Source organism: Anneissia japonica, unplaced genomic scaffold (assembly GCF_011630105.1).
Source record: "Anneissia japonica isolate Jap-2015-1 unplaced genomic scaffold, ASM1163010v1 scaffold287729_len363858_cov192, whole genome shotgun sequence".
Classification (NCBI taxonomy): Eukaryota; Metazoa; Echinodermata; class Crinoidea; order Comatulida; family Comatulidae; genus Anneissia; species Anneissia japonica.
In genome coordinates this window covers 342,729-365,000 of record NW_022733453.1, presented here as the reverse complement: position 1 = coordinate 365,000, position 22,272 = coordinate 342,729, and the positions used below count along the sequence as shown (strand labels likewise).

Here is a 22,272-nt window from a genome sequence, read left to right as displayed (position 1 = left end):
ATTTGCTGTAGTGTGACGTGATCATTGAAAGGAGTCAAATATGACCGGGAATTAAGTCACAACCTAGGAGTTACCTATCTTGCGATCTTTGCTCATGCTCCTGTAGCAAAGATTATAGAGCGTATACGATCTTTGCTATCCGTGTAGTTCCAAGAATAAATAAAGATATTTTTTGTGTGGGTGCAGAAAGCCTGGACGTACAAAAATTGTATCTCTTTAGTGCTGGTAAGTATCTGGGGCTGACCCGAGTTGTAAATAACTCGAAAAAGGGAAGGACCGGGAAAAACGTCAGAGTAAAGACCCAGCAGAATAAGTACTGTTGTAAGTAGCCTAGTAGTCCTAGTAGCTAGTACGGCTAGGCCTAGGCCTAGTAGTAGGTAGGCTAGGCCTACTACTACTAGGCTAGGCCTAGGTTCTAGTTCTACTACTAGGCCTGGCCTGCCTAGGTTTATCCTGTAGCTAGGTAGTGGAAGTGATTCTTACCTTAGTGGTATAAGGAGGCGATGAGTTAATATTCGTGGAGACTGCCTCCTCTCACTCAATGTTTCCATTTGTCGGTGTGTGAGTGGTGGCCTAGCATAGCCTAGGCCTACTTAGCTTTAACCTTAGTTTAGGCTAATTAACTTATAAAAAAGGCCAGTCCTACTCTATCTAGTTAGGCCTAGGCTAAGTAGGCCACTACTAAAGTAGCACGCAGGCCTATATCTTTCTTCTACGCCTAGGTAGGGCCTACTAGTCCTATTCATTTTAGCTTGCCTTCTTTCCAGACTAATAGTAAAGGCCTAGGGTAGACCTATGGATTCACAATCTCAACGAAAGGAGAGAGGCAACTATTACAGGCTTTGAACCCAATGCCTGAGAGAGGAGCTTAGCTCAGTCGGCTAATCTGGTGGTAGCAACTGTGTGTGCGCTGAACCGTGGAGATCTCTAGGTCTTCAGTTCAATTCCCATTGCTGCCTCTCCTTGTGTTTCAGCTGGAGGGCTGAAATACAAGTTACAATAGCGCACCGTCTTTCGGATGAGACGTTTAAGCCGTTGTCCGTGTGCATTTATGGCCCATGTGCACGTTAAAGAACGCAATACACTCTTTGGAAAAGAGTAGGGGGATTGTCTCCTGGTGTACTGTCCAATGACAACCAGAAGGACCTCACTCTAAATATTAAGTCTTCTTTTATACTTTTGTGGGCTATCCTTGGTGTTAACACTGAATAAATCCAATCCAATCCAGCCTCTTTAAATCACTAAAGTTAAGGTAAGGTGAGGCCTAGTAGTCTCAATAATATCAATTTCCTGACCACCGGGCTTACCTAGCTAGGCCTAGACTAGGTAGTAGTTGAGTAGCTAAGCATAGGCCCTACAAATATAGTATAAGAGAGTACTATCTAATGGGTGTTGGTTCGATTTGGCCATCAGGGTTGTTTCAGCTCTGCATCATTTTAGTCTTTTCCATCGATATATTTTTTTTTTCAGTAAATGACTAGTTACATGCAGGTATGATTTAGTTAATACTTTTCCATTTGTTTTTGTTTGGTACTTTTGGGTATTTTTTTACATATCATCGATTCTTTTTTTTTTTCTGTAAATAAAATCTATTCACAGGTATACTGTAATCTATAACTTTTCCCTACCATTTAAAAAAAAAAATTTATGGGATAAAAGAGAACTTTCTGTTAATTGGCATCTTCAACCCACAGCCATTGTTTCGGTTTTTGCTTTATGTTGTGTAACTACTACCAACAACCTAATATTTCAACAATTTTGATATTTTTCCTTACCAATTGTTTTTTTGGCTTCAAGTTAACTCAGCCCTTCACCAACTATGACCATATTGACTACACCCATCACCATCTTGGCCCATGTCTTGTTGACATGGCCCATAACCAACTCGGCCCTTACACCAACTCAGCCCTCGGCATTGGAACTCCTTTCTTCCCAGTGTCCGTATGGCAAGTGTTAATTTATTTGAACATTAACAATACTGTCAAGTTAAGGCACTGGGAAAAATTCGAGAATGATATTTTCAAGTTCCAATAATAGTATATTTCTTTTGAACCTATTCCATAGTAGAACTTATTTACATGCCCATTTCCCAACTTTTCAAAATCTTAATAAGTAATTATATTTTTGGATTTTTATCTAAGGGCATATCGCAAAAAATCCTCTATGCACTTTGTTTTCTTGCTTTGCTTACGTCCAACCCCACAACCTTCACTTAGAGATTCTAGGGATGATGTCTAGCGGGTGATAGTTTAACCAATTATCTTCGGTTTCCAGATTCCTTAATCTTTTGTCATTAAAAAATCGCCCTTGAATTTTCCAAGTTCCCATAAGGAATCCTCAGTTTTTATCTATTTCCATAAGCACCACCTCAATTTTCACTGTGTTTTCGTAAGTGCCCTGTTTGAGTAAGCGCCCTGTTTCAATAAACACACCTTAAAAAGCTTATTCGTGCAAGTACGGTAGTTTAGTAATCAATTTTAAGAATAATAACCATAATATCTCTGTATGGCTATCCTGCCAATGGACATCATATGTTCTTTTTTTACAGTTTATTGAAGATGGCAGTAAATCATCCTGATAGTACTTCAAACCATTGTGAAAATAATCCACATTGTGAAAATAACCCAGATTCAGACTCAGGGACAGAAAAAGATAATGCACAGAATACTTCCATGTTTAGTTGGCCTATACCAGTACCAAACTACCACAGTACTTCTCCATTACAAGATGAAAAGAAGTTTTCTATCTCTGAAACTGAAAGTAAGAAATCTAAGGAAGAATTCAAATGTGAATCATCAGATGAGACAAAAGATCACACAGGCCTATCTTTTGTGAATAGGCCTGCACACCCATTGCATGTTGCTACTTCTGTAGTACGAGCAGATGATAAAAGCTGTTATTCTCTGAGGTCAGTTTATTTTCATTATTACTGCTTTTAATAATAATTATTAATTATAATATTATTTTAAAATGTAAAATGCTCACTTGTATACTCCTATATATGAAATGAACTTGAATTTTCCAAATGGGTATATGATTGTTGGATTGGTGGAAAAGCTGAGACTGTGCAGGGCTTGAAATTAAGGGTTATTTGGTCGCATTTGCGACCGGGTTTTTTAAGGTGTGACAAGGAATTCAACTTTGTCGCGCTCAGTGCGACAAGGTCATTTGATAGTGCGAGTAGATTTTGTAAGCGGCAGGAAGGTGGTTTCCCTCCAAATCCCAATTATTTACAACTTGTACAGCCCATTATTTTCAGTCAGGCAGTACGCAAAACATGTTATCATTCATTTTACACGTACTGTATCAACCAATCAGCATGACCTAGACTGTTAAAGTGTGATGTCGTACACTAAAACCGTGTCGATGTGCGCTCATCTTATTTTTGGTAAATAAGCGATCACCGTCAAAGCGAAGGAGACTGGTATAAAAACATCGGATTGCACGATTTTTGCTGCGAAGCAGCCAATTCATATTCTCGACAGCAATTTGACCCTTGAAAGGTCATTGTTTGTCAAAAACGAGCGCCTAAGACGACTGAAAAGCGGAGTTTCCTTCTTTCGTTCTGCCGGGTAAAATCAATTATTTTAGGCGACGTTTGTAGACTAACCTACTCGTACCAACATCCGCATGTCGTGCTAGCCTTATCCTACTCTAGGCCTAGACTAGCTAGGATGGTATATAGGCCTAGCCTTGAAGGGACGAAGGTCCCAATGAAAAACAACGTCGCTCTTTGATAGCTAACATTGTCTATTTAACATCACAATAATTCATTATTAGGTCTATAGTTGTTTTTTGAATTGTACTCCACAAATCTCAGTCGATCGATACCTCGCACAACTGGCTAACGTTTCTATCTATTGTCGTGACATCATGGCTCGCTGGCTCACACTTGTGATATGTCTCGCACTTGTGAGTGATCAAATAACATGCTGGCTCGCACTTTGGCAACACTCTTTGGCAGTCAACTCGCCCAGAAAACCTGCCCTTGGAAACTTGCCCCATAAAAAAATGTACACTTCCTAGACCATGCAGTCTTCAAAATAAAAATTGTAACCTTTGGTAATCAACTACATTTTCCACATACATAGAACTTTTTGAAACTTTATTAAAAAAAACCTAAACCATAATTCACCACACTATAGACACTTTTTGACAAAAATGAAAAATTACGACTTTGTTACCCAATGAGAAGTGTTCTAATATAGACAATGGGTCGTGTCTCATATTATTTGTTATAGTTTTATTATTCATTATTTTCACTTTACTCGCATAAATAATTTTGTTCGAAGAACATTTATATGCAGTTGTACTTCGCAGCACTTCACTTGCAATTTGCAATTTCTAGTTTACTATTTTATTGAGTGCTACTCTTACCTGTACCTCCTCGTAATTGTGAACGTTTCCTTAACGTATTTGTTCATAAAATAGACTACTGTATGTACCGAAATTTCAAACGATCGTATACAGTATTGACTCATACAATGTAAACGGCCCAGATCAAGCAATAATCAAAATTTAACTCCAAATAGATCGTAAATAAATACAATTAGGCATCATCTGGATGATGATTATATTCAAAGAACTACCGGTATTAAGGCAGACATCTTTTATTGAAAACCAAACGAATTACCTAAACCTCATACATTATAAAATAAGATTACGCTTCTTCAATCACATGGCTGATGATAACAAAGGGTATAAAATACTTTTTGATGATAACCTCAGCCAGATTCACGGAGCAGCTAATTAACAACGTGCATCTCAATGAGCAACATCTTGAAATTTACAAAAAAAACAAACAAATAGGTCTCACAGCAAATTTTGAAACCTAATTAAATGAAACAATATAGAAAGCAACTCCTTTACTACCATTTATTTACTGAACGAGCCAGTTGGCTTTTGACCTACTTTTGTTCATATCGGCGGCGTACAAAGAGTCAAATGACTTTGTGTCTGGCAACCTCGGTGTCTGTCTACCAGGAGGATCCTGGAATTGGGAACGTTTCTCACTGAATGTAGTAGACAGTAATCTTGTCATGACAACATAACTTTTATTATGTCGACTTGTCAAGATAACCTATCTCGCCAAGACAACATAACATTTTTACTATGTCGACTTGTCAAGATAATTTATCTCACCATGACAACATACAACTTTTATTATGTCGACTTGTCAAGATAATCTATCTCACCATGACAACATACAATTTTTAGTATGTCAACTTGTCAAGATAATCTATCTCGCCATGACAACATACAACTTTTACTATGTCGACTTGTCAAGATAATCTATCTCGCCATGACAACATACAATTTTTACTATGTAGACTTGTCAAGATAATCTATCTCGCCATGACAACATACAACTTTTACTATGTCGACTTGTCAAGATAATCTATCTCGCCATGACAACATACAATTTTTATTATGTCGACTTGTCAAGATAACCTATCTTGCCATGACAACATACAACTTATATTATGTCGACTTGTCAAGATCATCTATCTCGCCATGACAACATACAATATGTATTATGTCGACTTGTCAGTATAATCTATCTCGCCATGACAACATACACTTTTTACTATGACGACTTGTCAAGATAATCTATCTCGCCATGATATGTATATTATGTCGACTTGACAACATAAATTATCTTGACAAGTCGTCAAGTCGAATGGCACTTAGGTGCTTCCGTACGTACCAGTATTTTTTTTTTAAATAATTTTCAATAAAAACAACCATTGAACAAGAAAATGAAACTATAGATCGTTATATATGTAGGTATAAGATACTTTGCTGAAGTTGTACAGGCCCAGGTCTAATGTTCTAGGCTACATTATAACCTAAATAAGAAGTGTCGCCGGCCGACTGTGTAATGCCAATTTTTCGGGCTTAAAACAAAGCCTAAATGGCCTTTGACAAGTGGGGAGCTGAAATCTCAGCACTCCCGAAATGTTGGTGAAAACTCTGGAATTCTGTTTAGGTTGAAATTATTATGTGTAAATTGATTTAGAGTTATCTCATAAAGAAAAAATTCCATCCACACATATTAAAAATAAGTCTGCCAATTTCCGCACAAATGTTGCAGTAAAGTCAGCCGGTGGCTATTGTAACCAATGTATAGGCATTCGCAGTGTTAATGCAATTCTGCTGACCTATTTTCTCGAAATTTCCTGCACAAATGAAGAAAAATACTGAAAAATTTATAGAAAGTGTACAGAAAATATAATTAATGGTTCAGTAATAATAATTAATAATTTTATAATCAATATATCGATCCACTTAAGTAACTGCAGATTTTGGCAGTCCTTTGACTAGACAGTTTAGCTAGCACATTATTACTGCTCATGTTTTTCTTTTGTATATTGTGTATATCTGTTAATAATTAACAGAAATTTTCTTAGAAATAATCCTAACAATTGAAACTTTTGATGAAATACTTTCCCTTTCCTTCCAGTTAGGTTGAATTTTTTTACCTTACACCTTTTTTTCTTTACTATCCCTTTAATATCTATTTTCTTTTTAATATTGTTTCATCCTTTTTCTTATTTAATTTTTGATACTTACCTTTCTTTTAGTTTTTACATTGTCATTTTCTTTCCACCATTTTACTTCTTTCTTTTTTTTTCTTTCCTTCCTTTTGTTATTTCTTATTTATTATTATTATTTTTTTTTTTTTTTCAATTTTTAAAAATCTCTTTTCTTTTTCTTTTTTGTCTTCTTTCTTGCATAATAATCCATGGGGACAGTATAGGTGTGGGTGGGTGGGGGTTTTTTAGGAAATATAAGGAATAAAATATTGCGCAGCGCTTATTATCTTAGTGGATGCGAAAAGGATGGGGGAAATATGTGCTACTAAAAAAATTACTTGTGCTACCAAATTTTTTGGGGGGTGCTAGAAACTTTTGGCAGTGCTATCAAGAAAAAAAGTTAATCCGTCTGTCTCTCCATCCTCCCTCCCTTCTTTCATGCCAAAATATGTCTTAAATGTTATTTCATTATACTAAAGATAAACTGTGTGTTGATTTTCATGTTTATGTGGCTAAATGATATAGGCATGAACAGAAAACTGTTACCAACCTCGGTGACTTCAAAAATGATGAAATAAACGAAAAGCTGTTCCATGACAGCTTAGCAGATGCAATTGGACTGCCACAGAGTGCCTCGCAGAAGGTTAATTTGAGTCTGCAAACACAAAGGTGTCAACTGAAGACATTAATCAATTCATTGAAAAAGTAAGAGAATGACCACATTATAGAATTCAGTACTGTTTTATGACTATTGGTGGAATTTATAAGATGAATCTCAAATCATGGTTATGTGTTTCTCCTAACCTTTTAAATTTCCCCAATTACTTGTAATACTTTATATTTCAACAAACAACTAAATTTATTACATACCCTTTCTTTGCTACCTGCTGTCTGCATCATACATTTACAGTAGACAGTACCTTAAAGCCCATGGCAGCAAGTGCGTAACAAATAATGTCAGATACCTATCTTCAGTGTGTTTCTTACTACAGTATGTACTTTCTACATTTTCAGTGTTTCAATAAAAGATGCCTTTAGAAAATTTAGAAAAAAATTGGTGAGTAAAGGAATGTAGTATAAATGAAGGACTATGAGTCTTTTACTTTAATCATTGTATACAGTAAATTTTAAAAACAGTGTTGGCTGTTAAAATATATGCAATTTTAATTAAATTAAATTTATTTTATTAATTTTATGCAATAATTTAAAAACGGGCAGATCCAGGATGCTTGGAACAATGGGAAACAGATTTCTCAATAGAGCAAAATTAGGGGCAATAGGTTAAGGGGATCTAAGATGCTTCATCTTAGATGCCTAGAAATGTGCTCTTGTGCATTCTAAAGGTTCTATTGGATGTACAGTGACATCTCACAATTACAAAAGTCTCTCATTCGTTTCTGCTTAAAACACACTTAAAAAAGTACTTAAAATCTTCAGAAATTATATAAAATGATACATCAGTATAAAAGAATTACTGAAACATTATTATTTTTAATACACCTAATAATTTATTAAATTTTAATCATATCATTTGTCCTTTTTCAATAATAGAATTGTTATTTAATGGATTTTATTCCAATGACAGTTTTCATTATGATGTATATGGTGAATAAAAGAATAGTTTCTGACTTCCAGACCCAGAAACAAGAGGCAGAAATAGAATTGGAAACATTCAAGTTAGAACGTACCAGACTGCACCCTTGCCTTAATACTAGTCGTGAAGAATTCCAGCAGGGATGTGACAGCCTACAGCATGTCCATACCGCTGAACAGCCAACCAATTTGATGCAGACTGGGAAGAAACTCCAGCAAAAAGAGCTGACTACACAAACATCAGACAAGGAGGAAGCATTAAGAAGTCTTCCAGAGGTTACAGAACAACTTGTACTTAGCCAGGAGGAGTGTACATCCCTTAGTAACGACCTGAAAGAATCCCAGCTTAAGGTCCACGCTGTAGAACAGCAGGCAAGTTTGCTGCAGACTGAAAAGGAACACTTACAAAATTACCTGATTACACTAACATCAGACAAGGAGGAAGCATTAAGAAGTCTTCCAGAGGTCACAGAGCAACTTGGAATTTGCAAGGAGGAATGTACATCCCTTAGTAACAACCTGAAAGAATCCCAGCTTAAGGTCCACACTGTAGAAAAGCAGGCAAAGTTGCTGCAGACTGAAAAGGAACACCTGCAAAAGGAGCTGAGTACAGTGAGATCAGACAAGGAGGAAGCATTAAGAAGTCTTCCAGAGGTCACAGAGCAACTTGGACTTTGCAAGGAGGAGTGTACATCCCTTAGTAACAACCTGAAAGAATCCCAGCTTAAGGTCCACACTGTAGAAAAGCAGGCAAAGTTGCTGCAGACTGATAATGAACACCTACAAAAAGAGCTGAGTACAGTGAGATCAGACAAGGAGAAAGAATCAACAAGTATTAAAGAACTTACAAAGAAACTTAAACTTAGCAAGGAATATTGTGATGCAATAATTATTAGCTATGAAGCTGATCTAAAACAAAAGAACAAGGAAAACACTGAATTCAAAGAGAAAATAAGGGGACTTAACACAGACCTAAAAAAGTCTATTAAAAATGCTGAAAAGAAGTTTGAAGAAGATCAGAAGAGATCTAAGCAACATGAGAAAGAGATTGTTAATTTGAAGAAGAGGTTAGATTTCATTTTTTTATTGGCCATTACAATTCAAATTATTATCAATAAACTTTCTTTCAAAATCTTGAAAACTTACAAATTTTCTTTACAACAAACTTGTGATGCCCCAGCACACACTGCAGCTGTTCTTGTTCCTGATTCATGTTACCAAAACCTTAAAGGCGTCCAGCGTCACCAGATTTGAACGAATGTGCAGAAAGTTTTGGAGGTGATTTCCAAAAAAACTTTCTTTGTCGTCCTTTTATGTTTTACCCCAAGGTTCCCCTTACACCTACAAATCAAAAGAGGTGTTTTAGCAAGGACTGTACATTACTGCCAATACCACTAGTTCGGCACGTTGCATGGATGGCGCGTTCGGTAAAGGATGTGTTTTTAAGAACCAAAATTTGTGAGTTTGAAACCCATCTTGGTTTTCATTTTTTAGTTCCTATGCATGTAATGCAATAGGAACTATTGTAATCACTCTTCACATATCTTTTGTTTTTTATTAGCGAGATTTAGATCTAGAACGGTATGACGTTAATGTAAGGCATATGCGCATGCGTAATTATATTTATAATGCTTGGGTTTCGTCGAGTTCATTCGTAGAAGACGTGAAATCAGCCGGGAATCCATCGTCACAGACATACACTTCTGACCAATCACAGTACGTCAATTGGCAGTCGGTCAACACCAGGTCAACACTAGATTCATTTTCAAGCTCGCGAATCTCTTGCTGGGCTTTGTTGTTCACCAAGAAAATATGGCTAGAAAATTGTAAGTTTAAACGTTATATATGAATATGATTACTTTTGTTTCAATGATTGATAATGGTATAGGTATATCACTTTTATTTTTGTTTGCTTGCTTTTATCCAGATAAACTTCACGAACACCCACCCCATAGACCTAGACCAAAATATAGTGTAGACCTAGGCCTATTAATAATAATATAAAGGCCTAGCCTAGGCCTAGTAGTATAGGCCAAGGCTAGGTCTATATTAGGCCTATGTAGGTCTAGTATCCTACATACTACTACTACTACCATAGAGACATAAAGCCCTACAAGAATATATGGATTGAAGAAAAAATATAAAAACAAATTAGATAAGAAAAAGCAGCTGCATCAGGCTATTTATTAATCCTATAATTAGGCATGGCCTAGGGCTAGGCTAGGGCCTAAGAAATAAATGACATACTGTACCTAAGTTAGTAAATATTCATTGATTTTACTTTTTCAGATTAATGTTCAATAGTACTCTACCCACTACAACTGCAAGTTCTGGAATCAACTCTATCCAACAGCTTTTTGCATGTAATTTAAGGCCTATATTACTACTTTTTTATTAAATTGGATTTAAGTAATGTGTTGTTTTATTTAGGTCTAGATATTTTATAGGGGCCTGAGGCCTAGGTATGTTCGTTTTTTGGGTGTGTGTTTTGGGTAGAGATTTCTTTCTCTTTTTTTTGTTAATATTGTAATACTGTACCTTCATGCATTTTACAACACACATTTTGAGTCTATCTTTTTTACCAGTTTTGTACACGCTTACTGTATCTGTTTCAGATGGACAAACACCAGGAGCAATACCCATTGTTGTAAGTTTTCAAGATAGGCTGATTTGTACTAGTAAGTTTTTCTTATTGATCTTGTCTTAGAATACGGTCACCACGGCAGGCAAAACTACTTGTTTGTAATAAACTCAAATAGATAATAGTAATAATAATAATAATAGTAAAAATTCATAATAAATATCAATAATAATAAATAACAAAAATAATAAAGTAACCAAATATTAATAATAATAATAACAACAACAATAACACTGTTAATAATAATAATATTAAATAATAATAAACAATTAAAATAATAAAATAATAATTTAAAATAATAAATACAAATAATATTTCAATCAATGTATAATTTTATCAATTTTAGGAGCACCATTGGCCACATCAGCAGGTCAAGAATCAGCAACAAAAAAGATCAAAAGGTATTAGTGATATGTCAATGTAAATGAACAAATATTACCGTATATATTCCTTCAATACCACTGCCAATATTTAACTCAAACCTATTAAAGTTTTTGCTACTTTGCACAATAAAAAACATCTTAATTTTTTATTTCTTTTTTTCTACTAATAAAATGAGGATTTAATGTATCTCTTAAAAATGAGTACTATTATGATGACCTCAAATACTAAGCCCCTCACATCAAATGTATGCAATAATTGAAATTTATTCTTGAGTAAACTTTATCAACAAATGTCATTTTTTAATAAATTTTCAATGAATTTAAATTTATTTTTTCCTATTTAGATGGGATGAAGAAATGGACAATGATTTAGTGAAAGAGATGCTCAATTCAAATGTTTTTAGCTACAAATATAATTCGTAGAGCCGGGGTTTGCGATTAATCCATTCGGAGCGACAGCAGACTGAAATTTATTACCATGAATTCATGAAAGTCCATTTTACATAATTCTTTGTGACTGTACAGGTCTACAAACGGGTCGAACGGTCCCATCTATGAACCCCCCACCCCAACAGTTGTTGAGCGGTGCGCCCTTAGTTTGAATAACATTACAAAATTCTTGGAGCTTATCTGGAGCAAGTCATGGCTGTTGGAGAGTTTCCAAAAGATGGTTACAATAGTCGTAAATAATGATGTCCACGATTTTGCACGTTGCCCTAACAACTCTGTTTTGACCAACCGAAGTTTGGAACCATGTCTGCATATCGACATGATACGCAAAACAATAAAAAAACATACAAAATGCCTCGATTCCATCAAATACGGATCCATTTTTGCATCGCCCTTCATGCGGAATTCTTAAAACATCATAAAGTTGATAAATGTCATCTTTTTCAAATCTTGAATTAAATAATGTTATTTTGTTAATACAAAAGTGTATATATACAGGTATATTGATATTGGCTTGTGTGTGAGGAGCTAAAGCGGCAGAGGCATATATAAGAGTGGGTCTAACGAAGGTGATGTAGCATTGTGCCTTAAAGACCGTCTGACAAGCTGAATTATATGACATATCATACGAAACTATTCAAATATATGTTTGTATGTATGTATGTATATGATAATAATAATAATAATAGTAATAATAATATATCAATTTGATGCATAATTACATATTCTAACTGGACTCTGTACATAGGATGTATACATTGTGCCTGTATTTAACATTTTTCAATCATTGTCAATCTAAAGTCGGAGTTATGTCCTGGTTTTGACCCTTTAACGTCACTATTGGATAGGCTTATCTTCATAACACTTCTACGAATAATTACTGTAGTGTGTAGTGTTATAATTGCTATGTGCTTGTTTGTAAACTTGACATTTTGGTCAAATTAATGAATAATTGACACACTGCCTTAATTCAACTTTATTATTTATTTATTATTAAATTGTATTTATAATATTTTATTGATGTACAGTATGCCTAATATAATTTTAACTGGTGGTCATGGCTTAAAGTTTGATTCTAAACTTATTTTGGCCTCTTATTTTCCATACACTTATTATGTAATGTAATATTATTCTTTTTTTTTGTACAGTATTATGTATGTGTATGTGAGTGAACAAATTAAATGAAATAAAAAAAAAACCACACAGACTAACAACTGCTTCTCTTTTGTTAAATAATGGCTCTGAAAAGAGCCTTTTGGTTTGAGATTCTTGTTTACGTGAGACTGCTAAATCTTGAAAGATGTTTAGCTATTGGTACATCTTTCTCTGGTATGCTAAATGCTGAACGAACAGGTGGTGGTGGAGAACAGAGTTGTGGATTGGAGAGTTGTGGGTCTTTCTTCCCACTGCTACACAACTAGATTACCTCTGCTATAAGCTTATATTTTATAACTGGTTTTTTTTCCCCATTCCTATTTTTTTCCTGTATGGGAGGAAGAAAGCAATTTGGGAAGTGCTCTGAATGCCCTATATAAATGTTTTGAATATGATTCTTTAAACTCATAAACTTCCCAAGCATTTCAATTGGATCTCTGCTAGGTGTCAACGAAGTCACCCAATAAACATACTTTTTTGCCCACTCCTGCACAACTTCACAATCATTTTTCTTTCCCGATGGCTCGAACTCTTTCTCTAATGCCTGAAGAAATAGTTTAGAAAAATGATAAATATTAATTTTATTGCTGAACAAAATAATATTTCCAAAACCCTACCAAGAGCAAATTATTTGGTCCACTTTTACTAATATAGGAGGGTAAAATGAATAATACAATAATATTTGGAGTGGAATAAAGCCAGAAGATGATGACAAATTAATAAAACAATAGGCCTGAAAGAACAGTATAAAAAAAATTGAACAAATTGAAAAATAAATTTTTAAAATCATATTGATGCATAAAATAGTTACTATTTTAAAGTATGTTTGTTTTTTGCAATATAAAGAAATTGAGGAAGTTTATAATTTAGTTGATCCCTGAATAATAAGATGATTACTATATAGGGGAGGAACACAACAATAAATTGTAACAATGTTATAATTTGTTAAAAAGCGTGAAATGTGATACACAGCGTATGCAACAGTTTCAAGTTCATTCAGTGCAGAGACATGATTGGTACAGCATGTATGCTACAGTACTACAAAACTTTACAGTTTTATTTATAAAAGGAAGCTTTGGATTTATTTTTAAATTGAAGGATTCATGGATGTGTTTGACATAGAATTTGAAAGAATATAAGTATGATTGATATATTGTTTTTACAATTGAAGGATATGCTTGTACAGTACTTTTGATCATTAACGTAGCTAGGCCTAGGCCTACACAGTATAAACCTAACCCCACAAAAGCCTAGGCCCTAGGCCTATAGTATAATATCCATTACTTGTAGTAAGGGCAGGCCTAGGCCTATATTATGCCTATTTAATGTTAGTACAGTGTTTATTTTCAATTCACTCAAGCATGTCCGGTGGTGACGTATGTATTTGCATCGTCGTCGCAAAACTAAAACAAGAGCTTATCATCTGTGTGGCCAACATTGTAATACGTCATAGATAATTGGCATATCGTCCTAGATTACTCGTCGTCGCATATCTAAAACTTCTTATTGTGTGTAGTATGTGTGTGCGTATGTGTGTAGACATTTATGCAAATGCGCATGCGTCAAAGAAAAGTTTTCCGACAATTTCTTTTACATCGCGATGCGAAGTTCGATGTGGATTTTCTGCAGAGTTCAGTCAGGGCTCACGCTAACCGATCGGCAAATCGGCATGCATGAAACTATTTTCGTTTTACGGCAAAAATAATCAACTGCTGTGGCATAGGTATTTTGAAGAAGGCCTAAAATAAAACAAAAATGTTTTAATACTTGCTGAAATACATCGTTTTTTCATTTAGATCTCCATTTTTCACTAACTGCATGCGACGTTTTTTTCTGTTGTACGTGTAGTCCATAGAGCTATTAAACAACTAGAGTGTTGACAAGATGGCGCAGCAATGCAGATTTATGTATGTGTACCATCCAAGATGGCCGTCGTAGTAAAGCGCCACCTTCAGGCTTAGTATACATATTACATATTAATAAGCCCTCTGACTTACTATTATTTCATTAATGATAGTGAGTAATGGCAATAACAAATTATTAAACTATTGTAGCCAAAACGAGGCCAAGTGGAGCATCTTATTCAAAAATAAAGTACCAAAGAATGAAAATTAAAATCGTGTACATTACTCCCAAACACCGCAATGCTCTCTGCGCATTTATATTCGGCCCTTTTACCATTACGTTCGGCTCTTTTACCTTTCGGCGCATTTTCATTCGGCCCTTTTACCATTACGTTCGCCTCTTTTACCATTCGGCGCATTTTCATTCGGCCCTTTTACTATTCGGTGCATTTACATTCGGCCCTTTTACCATTCGGCGCATTTACATTCGGCGTATTTACATTCGGCGCATTTACAAATAAAATATAACCTTAGACATGAGGTAAAATATAAAATTTTAACGGCTGTGGGAATGAGCCTATAAGAACTAGAAGAAGTAGGCCTAGGTATAGAGCCTACGGCAGAATTATGGCAGTTTCATTAGGCAGAATCATGCAATTTTAAAGTTAAATATTTCATTTTAGAAGTAATACCAATGGATTGTACATAAAAATAGGATTAAAATGAGGGGTCAACCATTCCTATGGGATTGGACCCCAAAGAATTAAAAATCTATAAAACCATCACTTGATAACGGAACGAGGAAGGCGTTACGCGTGTTATGCATCACGGAACTTTACTAATTGTATATTCAAAATGGCCACCAGTTTCCTCAAATTTCACTTTAAACAGTTACATGTTAAGAATTTTTTAAAAATAAGTAATAATATCATGTGTTGTAAGTATTTTTGCATGTTTTCAGATCTCTAGGAATGATTCTATGCCAAATTCAGCTGCCTATTTCAAGAATACTTTCATTAAAATGGCTGTCTCTTTTCAAAATGTCCGCCAAAACAAAAATCTTGGATAAGTAAACAGACTTGAACATCGGGGTTTCTCCAGCAGCAATGGTACCATGCTAATTCCAAGATGTTGTGCAATAATGAACACTGGTGTAATTATATATTCAAAATGGCCAACAACTTCTGATGTTATAGTGTGTCTATATTTACAACAGCTGCCTAATTTAAAAAAAAAACAACTGTATGACTGCTATTCCAAGGAATATTTAATTAGAAATTATGGGTTAAATCCGAGCACCTAGGAAATCAGAATCTGTTCTTACAATAACAATGCAATACTGAGACGTTATTTAATATGAATTCAAATATATTTTCAGGGAAGGAAATATTATTTGGGGAGATTTTCACAAAATAATACTTTATATTTTTTTTAAACCAAGTCCCTTTCAGGGCTCCGTAGAGACTCAATATTAAGAAATAATTATGTATAGATTGAAAGTATGAATATTTATATCAATCATATTGATTTCATTCATTCATGTCATTTATAAATGTCAAAAATACAAAATAGAAAATATATTTCATAGTTACCTGCTACTTGCACAGCTTGCCAAATGTTTCTTTAAAACACAGAATGAAATGTTATTTTAGCATTTAGGACACTTCTGTGTCAATCCAGAGTCCTCATTTCCTAAAAGAGTAAACAATTAAAAATGATGTATTAATAATCATTTATAAACTGTCATTTATATTTTATCTATTAGAACTTTCTTAAGGATGTTTTTCAAATTCACACATAACTTTAGCACCTTTGAATATGATTTAATGGATACTTGCGCTATAGAGGTGAATTTGACTGATTGATTGATTGATAACCGATCATATTATGCCTCTTTACCCTTTCTGAATCCATGTTTAGTGCATGTTGAATTGGTCGTATATAGACTCTACATTGACCTGATTTTTCTTTTATATTCAGGGGTGAATATGCCCCCTAATTGGGGTAAGCTTTCTTCCACTCCCAAAGCATATTATTATCTCAAAACCCCCAGCATCCATCAGCTTGGGGAAGTATAGTACTTCCTGGAATTCATCCGGATTTATACTGTTATGTACTGTTATGTTTTTTTACCAAGCCCAGCTTCTGCTAGTTGTTGCTTTTGCCAACATTTTGGTGTTATCATTGTTGATGGATCTGACAGGCAAACTATCTTCTGAGTCCATGGCGTCTTCGGGTGCTTTCCTTTCTTTTGGTGTAGGGGCTGTGTCTGGCTGGCATAAATTTAGACAAAATGGATCCTATAAAATACAGATCAGGTAAAAAAACATTGAATAAAACTTAAGGTGAATTAGGAGCACATTTCAGATCATCTGTAATAGTGGCCTACCTAGAAAAAAAATGTGTGATATTTAAGGTCTGATGTAAGATAGTCCAGAAACCAAAATGACGCCAGATCCACAAGACTTCAAAGCTATATGGATATTCTGTAATACTATTGGCATACCAGCCCTTACTCAGGTTAATTCTAGAGAAAAGTTGAAATACTATACTATAATAATTGTGGGTTTAAAGCATGTTGTCTTAATTCAGGCAATGTATAATTTGGGAAATTCAGTGACCTTTCATAATATGCAGGTATGTATTCGGGAAAATAAATAAAATGAAATATTAAATTTAAATTCTTACATAAAATATATACATATGAAAGTCACTTTATGATAGATACAATACACAGGTACAAATAGGAATACCTGTTTGTCTACAATTTATTCTTAGTCGGTGCTTATCACCAATTGTTGTCACACTCAAATTTTCAAGTTGGGCAGCTCAGAGATTTCGTCACTGGTAATCTGAAAAGAATAAGTCTCTGACACATACAATGCAGCACCTCTACACTGCCGTGATTCGGAAGAACGCATTATAAGCCAAAATCATAGTTTTAAGATATTGAGCAAAACACGTTTCCTGTTAGCCTTTTGTTATGGAAATGAATTATATTGAATTTTTTTGTGTAAATGTACTAACTACACAACAGAAAAACATACTGAAGTACTTTTTTTATATATTTTTTTTCTATAACCCAGTCAAAATGGACATAATGCGCTTTTCCAAATTAAAACAAAAATCAATGAAGCATGAAAAATCTAATGTTAGGCATTATATCCAGTTTTGCCAGCAGAATGCATGCATTATTCTTTACTTAAGGACTAATGAAAAAAAAAAATAACAAATTATTAAAGTGAATTTTCACCAGGACTTTAGAGGTTTAAATTCCATTAAGTTTAAATAACTTAAAACAAAACAAAATAGAAAGTTTCTTAAGGGTTTTTGTTTATATTATTTAGCAACATTATCGCATTCACTCTCATGAAAATATTTACAAAATGTGTCTGATCTGATTTTAGTAAATGTTGTATTTCCCCTAAAATATGGTATGGTACATGTAAAATTTAAATTAAATACTATCATTAACCACTACAGAAAGAACAAACGACGACACTGTTAGTAAGTTTTTACAACATAAATAATCAGTTTATTTAAATTCACTATGAAGAATACCCGCCTTTCAATTTAATAAACAAAAAATAAATACCCAATTTCTAAACCACTTCTTCAGGCCCATTTATAAATTTCTGTTTCCTTAAATTATAAGGAAGTGTACTCATTTAAATATCGCTAAATATTTTAAATGTAAATTTAGCATAGGTATTACATCTAAATTCCAAGCATTGGCTTAATTGGAAAGTCTAAGTAAAACATTTTGAAGTTTGATATGTATGTATTTTATTTTGTTTGTTGAATGGTCTTAGTTACAATAATAATTATTAATATTATAGACTAAAATTTATATTATGTCCACAATTTGGTCATGGTCATATTGCAACTTGTTCTTTAAAAGATGAAGAACAATACATTCTTCTTTTATTAATTGTACTCAGATCAAAGTATACTATTATACACTATTATGCCCTTCCACCAGCTAGGGAACTAATTAAATAAGCATCATTGTATTCTGTGATTGGTTGATTGCTCACTCTTCAATGCTTGGTGGATATAATTCACTCTTCTGGATTTTTTTGCTTTGTTGGATGGATATAATGCGTAACTCTCATATTAATTTCATATTTATAAACATTTTTTGCGGTATATGATCAATTCACATGATAGATTACATCCACAGGATGCCCCTAAGCCAAAAATCTCAAAAAGTCGCTTAAAAAATACATTTTTGGCCATGTATTAGCAGTCATTTGTGTGGTTGTAAAATAATTAATAACCTGTCAAATAACGTCCTGCCATAGGCCTATAGGCCACGCCTGTGACCTAGGCCCTAGGCCTAGTTTATATTTATTAAGTAAACAAAAATGGGGAGTTGTGATGCTTAATTATAAAATCTAGGGCAATGTCAGAAACCTAACTAATGTGTGATATGACAAGGCCTAGGCCCTGATGTTACAGAATATTCTCGGCCCCACCCCTAACTAGGCCTAACCCCACACCCTAAACCATATAGTAACATTAGGCTCCTATGGCCAAGAAGCCCTAGTACCCCACATGCATGCCTCGTCAGTTGTCATCTCTCTCTCCGGCAGTGAAAACCGGCCAGACACGACCCTTATCATTTAATAAATCATTAGGCCTAGGCCTATACTATTATTATTTCTGTATTATTATTGTTGCTATTATTAATATAAAAATAATAATACCTTCTCCCTTTCGAAATTCTCCAGAAGATGCATTAAATGAAGTTAATTAAGTACATCTTTAATAGGCCTAGGCCTAGTAGGCCTAAAGTACCATTAATCCTTTGCGCCATGGTGGATGGTACGGCGACTTGTATAGGCTCATTCCCACAGCCGCTCAAATTTTTCATTTGACCCAATGTCAAAGGTATTTTATTTATAATTGCGCCGAATGTAAATACTACGCCGAATGTAAATGCACCGAATGGTAAAAAAGCCGAACGTAATGGTAAAAGAGCCGAATGTAAATGCGCCGAATGGTGAAAGGGCCGAATGAAAATGCGCCGAATGGTAAAAGGGCCGAATGAAAATACGCCGAATTGTAAAAGAGCCGAATGTAATGGTAAAAGAGCCAAATGAAAATGCGCCGAATGGTAAAAGAGCCGAACGTAATGGTAAAAGGGCTGAATGTAAATGCGCCGAATGGTTAAAGAGCCGAACGGAATGGTAAAAGGGCCGAATGTAAATGCGCCGAATGGTAAGCTGTTACCGAAGGCAGCAATGGCGTTCCATATCCCCGACAGTTGGCTGTGCAGCTATGTACCCTTTGAATACAAATTGAAGACAAGTGAAGATATAAAGGCAGTCGACTGTCGGGTACATAACGACTATCTGACTTTCCACAAAAACATTAGGCCTAAGCTAGGCCTAGTTCAGTACAGTAGTTACTGCGATGCGAGGGTGGTAGATTGTTCAGTCAGTGATATCGTGTTATCGTCCAGGGACTTTCTACACAGTGTAAAATTTTTTAAGGTTTTTTTTGAGCCAATACAAATTATTTTCTGGGACCACTCAAAATGAATACTTCTAAAATACGTAAAAATGCATCAGTACTCGTTTTACACAGGCCTGGCCTACTATAATTATAACACATGTATAAGAGTGATTTTTAAAAATCCATAAATCCCAGGCCAAGTCTTTTAAGATACAGAAACGTGATACTGTATGGCTCAGTTTGGTTTTTATCCTTTTGCAAGCTTCTTTAAATTAGGGCCTATTGTTTAATAATACTATATATTAGTAATAATAATAATAATAATAATAATAATAATAATAATAATGGTGATGATGATGATGATGATAATTGATAGCAATATGAATAATATTAAAATGTGAAGGAAATTGTGCTAAAGGCGAAAAATAAAGGTGTGATTTGTTGATGATAGTTATAAGCTTATATATTAAATTATAGTTAGGTCAAGTTTTTCTGGATATCAATCTTTGATAAAGTACATGAGAAATGTGTTGGCGTTTCATTTTGACTATGTAATGGTGATGTGATGATGATAAATTTTACTACGTGAAAGTGCGATTTCCGGTCATCTAGATGTACTGTTCCTCAAATTTTCACACCTCAGCCCTAACCATGGTGGGGCTGAGGTGGTTGTGAAATCACAGTTTTGAAGTATGTAAAGAACATACTCAAAGACAATGTTTTTAAGCTTTGTTTTCTATGGTATATCCATGGTATATCACACACATTAATAAGATCTTGTTGGTTGCAGAAAATCCCTGATAAAAAAGACCATGAGATTTTTTTTTTTTTTTTTTGGCGCTTCATTTGGACTACCAGTAACGGTGATGTGACGATAATGAATTTTACTAAAAGTTTTGTTTCTGGCCATCTAGGTACTATTTCCTCACATTTTCGCTCCTCAGCTCCAACCATGGTGAGTCTGAGGTAGGTGCCGACTCACAAAATGTCCTCCCCCTCAACCTTACAAAACAGATCTGTGCCCTTCTGGGTATGACATTAAACTGCATCGAGTCGGCACCTGACTCAGAGTATGTCTTGTGACTGTTGAGGAGAGGGGGAATAAATTTGTTTTAGAATGTGATCTGGTTTTTCATGCCCTTTTTTCGTGATTATGACTATTTTAGATTTTTTTTTTTTTTTTTACACATCTAGATTGAGGAAAAAAAAAAGGAAAATATAATTTAATAATTATTTTATAATTTAAGTGTAATTTCCGGCCATCTAGAGGTGCCCTAATCATAAGTTTTCTTACCTCAGCCCCAACCATGGTGGGACTGAGGTGGGTGGTTCCTCAGTCTGTGAAAATCCCTCCCTGGGACACATGTCTTTCAAATTCATGGATTCTGTTGATTTATTAGAATTATTGCTGGGCCCACTAATATTATTTATGACATGTGTCTAATACAATTTTCACTTTATCCTCTCAAAACAGTCCTTAAAACGTCAGAGTGCGCTACTTCACAGGGGGGAGGGGTGTTCATCCCCTGGACCCCGCCGGGGTCATACGTATCTCGCATAACGGCTCCCCCCTTTCAAAATTCTGGCTACGTCCCTGTTATCGTCTACTACATTTTAATAATGTGTGTACAATTTAAGAATGCACCGCGTGGGTCGCTTTCTTTTTATGCGGTAGTAGTATACGTAGCAGAGCAATCTAAGCCTAGCCTAGGGCCTAGATGGTATACGTTCTTGATCATCGTAATGAAAACTTCAGGTGACAGATGATTGGGCCCAACTGGTGTGGACAATCGGACCCAAGATAGCTTCAAATAAATTGTAGTCCTAGTAGGCCACTGCCACCACCCCCACTCCTGATATCGTTCCAAACTACTGTAAACTGATATTACTGTATACCTAGCTAGGCCTAGGCCCTATGCCTACAAAATTTTTTCAAAGAAATTTGCTAAAAATATTACTGTAATTTGCCTGTCGAATTACATTACTAAAATCACTATTTTGGGCCATTATGACTTCCCTGTATTTTTCAACCTCCACGCAAATTTGACCCAACATATATACATATATATATATATATGTATATGAGGCTTGCCTCTAAAGTTTAGTTTTGGCCTTCCTGTTTACTTGTTTAGGCTGTTTATACTAATCTCACCCAGCCTATTGTTTCCAATCATGCTTGCATGAAATTCTCACTTTATACCATCTAGCTT

At 34.8% G+C, this 22,272-nt stretch overlaps 1 protein-coding gene and 1 long non-coding RNA gene across 2 annotated transcripts in view; one reads left to right on the top strand and one right to left on the bottom strand.

Moving 5' to 3' along the window:
• The first annotated feature begins 1,473 nt into the window (after positions 1-1,473).
• Positions 1,474-22,272, top strand: part of LOC117116190 (uveal autoantigen with coiled-coil domains and ankyrin repeats-like) — a 32,766-nt gene continuing 11,967 nt past the window's right edge. The window contains exons 1-6 of the mRNA XM_033260190.1: positions 1,474-1,491; positions 1,798-1,946; positions 2,549-2,908; positions 7,062-7,241; positions 7,551-7,593; positions 8,172-9,196. Coding sequence (XP_033116081.1) covers positions 1,474-1,491; positions 1,798-1,946; positions 2,549-2,908; positions 7,062-7,241; positions 7,551-7,593; positions 8,172-9,196 — 1,775 coding nt within the window. The remainder of the gene's footprint in view (positions 1,492-1,797; positions 1,947-2,548; positions 2,909-7,061; positions 7,242-7,550; positions 7,594-8,171; positions 9,197-22,272) is intronic.
• LOC117116195 lies at positions 16,683-19,440 on the bottom strand. The gene is made up of 3 exons (XR_004446699.1): positions 19,312-19,440; positions 17,291-17,454; positions 16,683-16,902 (listed from the first exon to the last, which is right to left on the bottom strand). It is a non-coding gene; the product is annotated as an uncharacterized LOC117116195 (long non-coding RNA).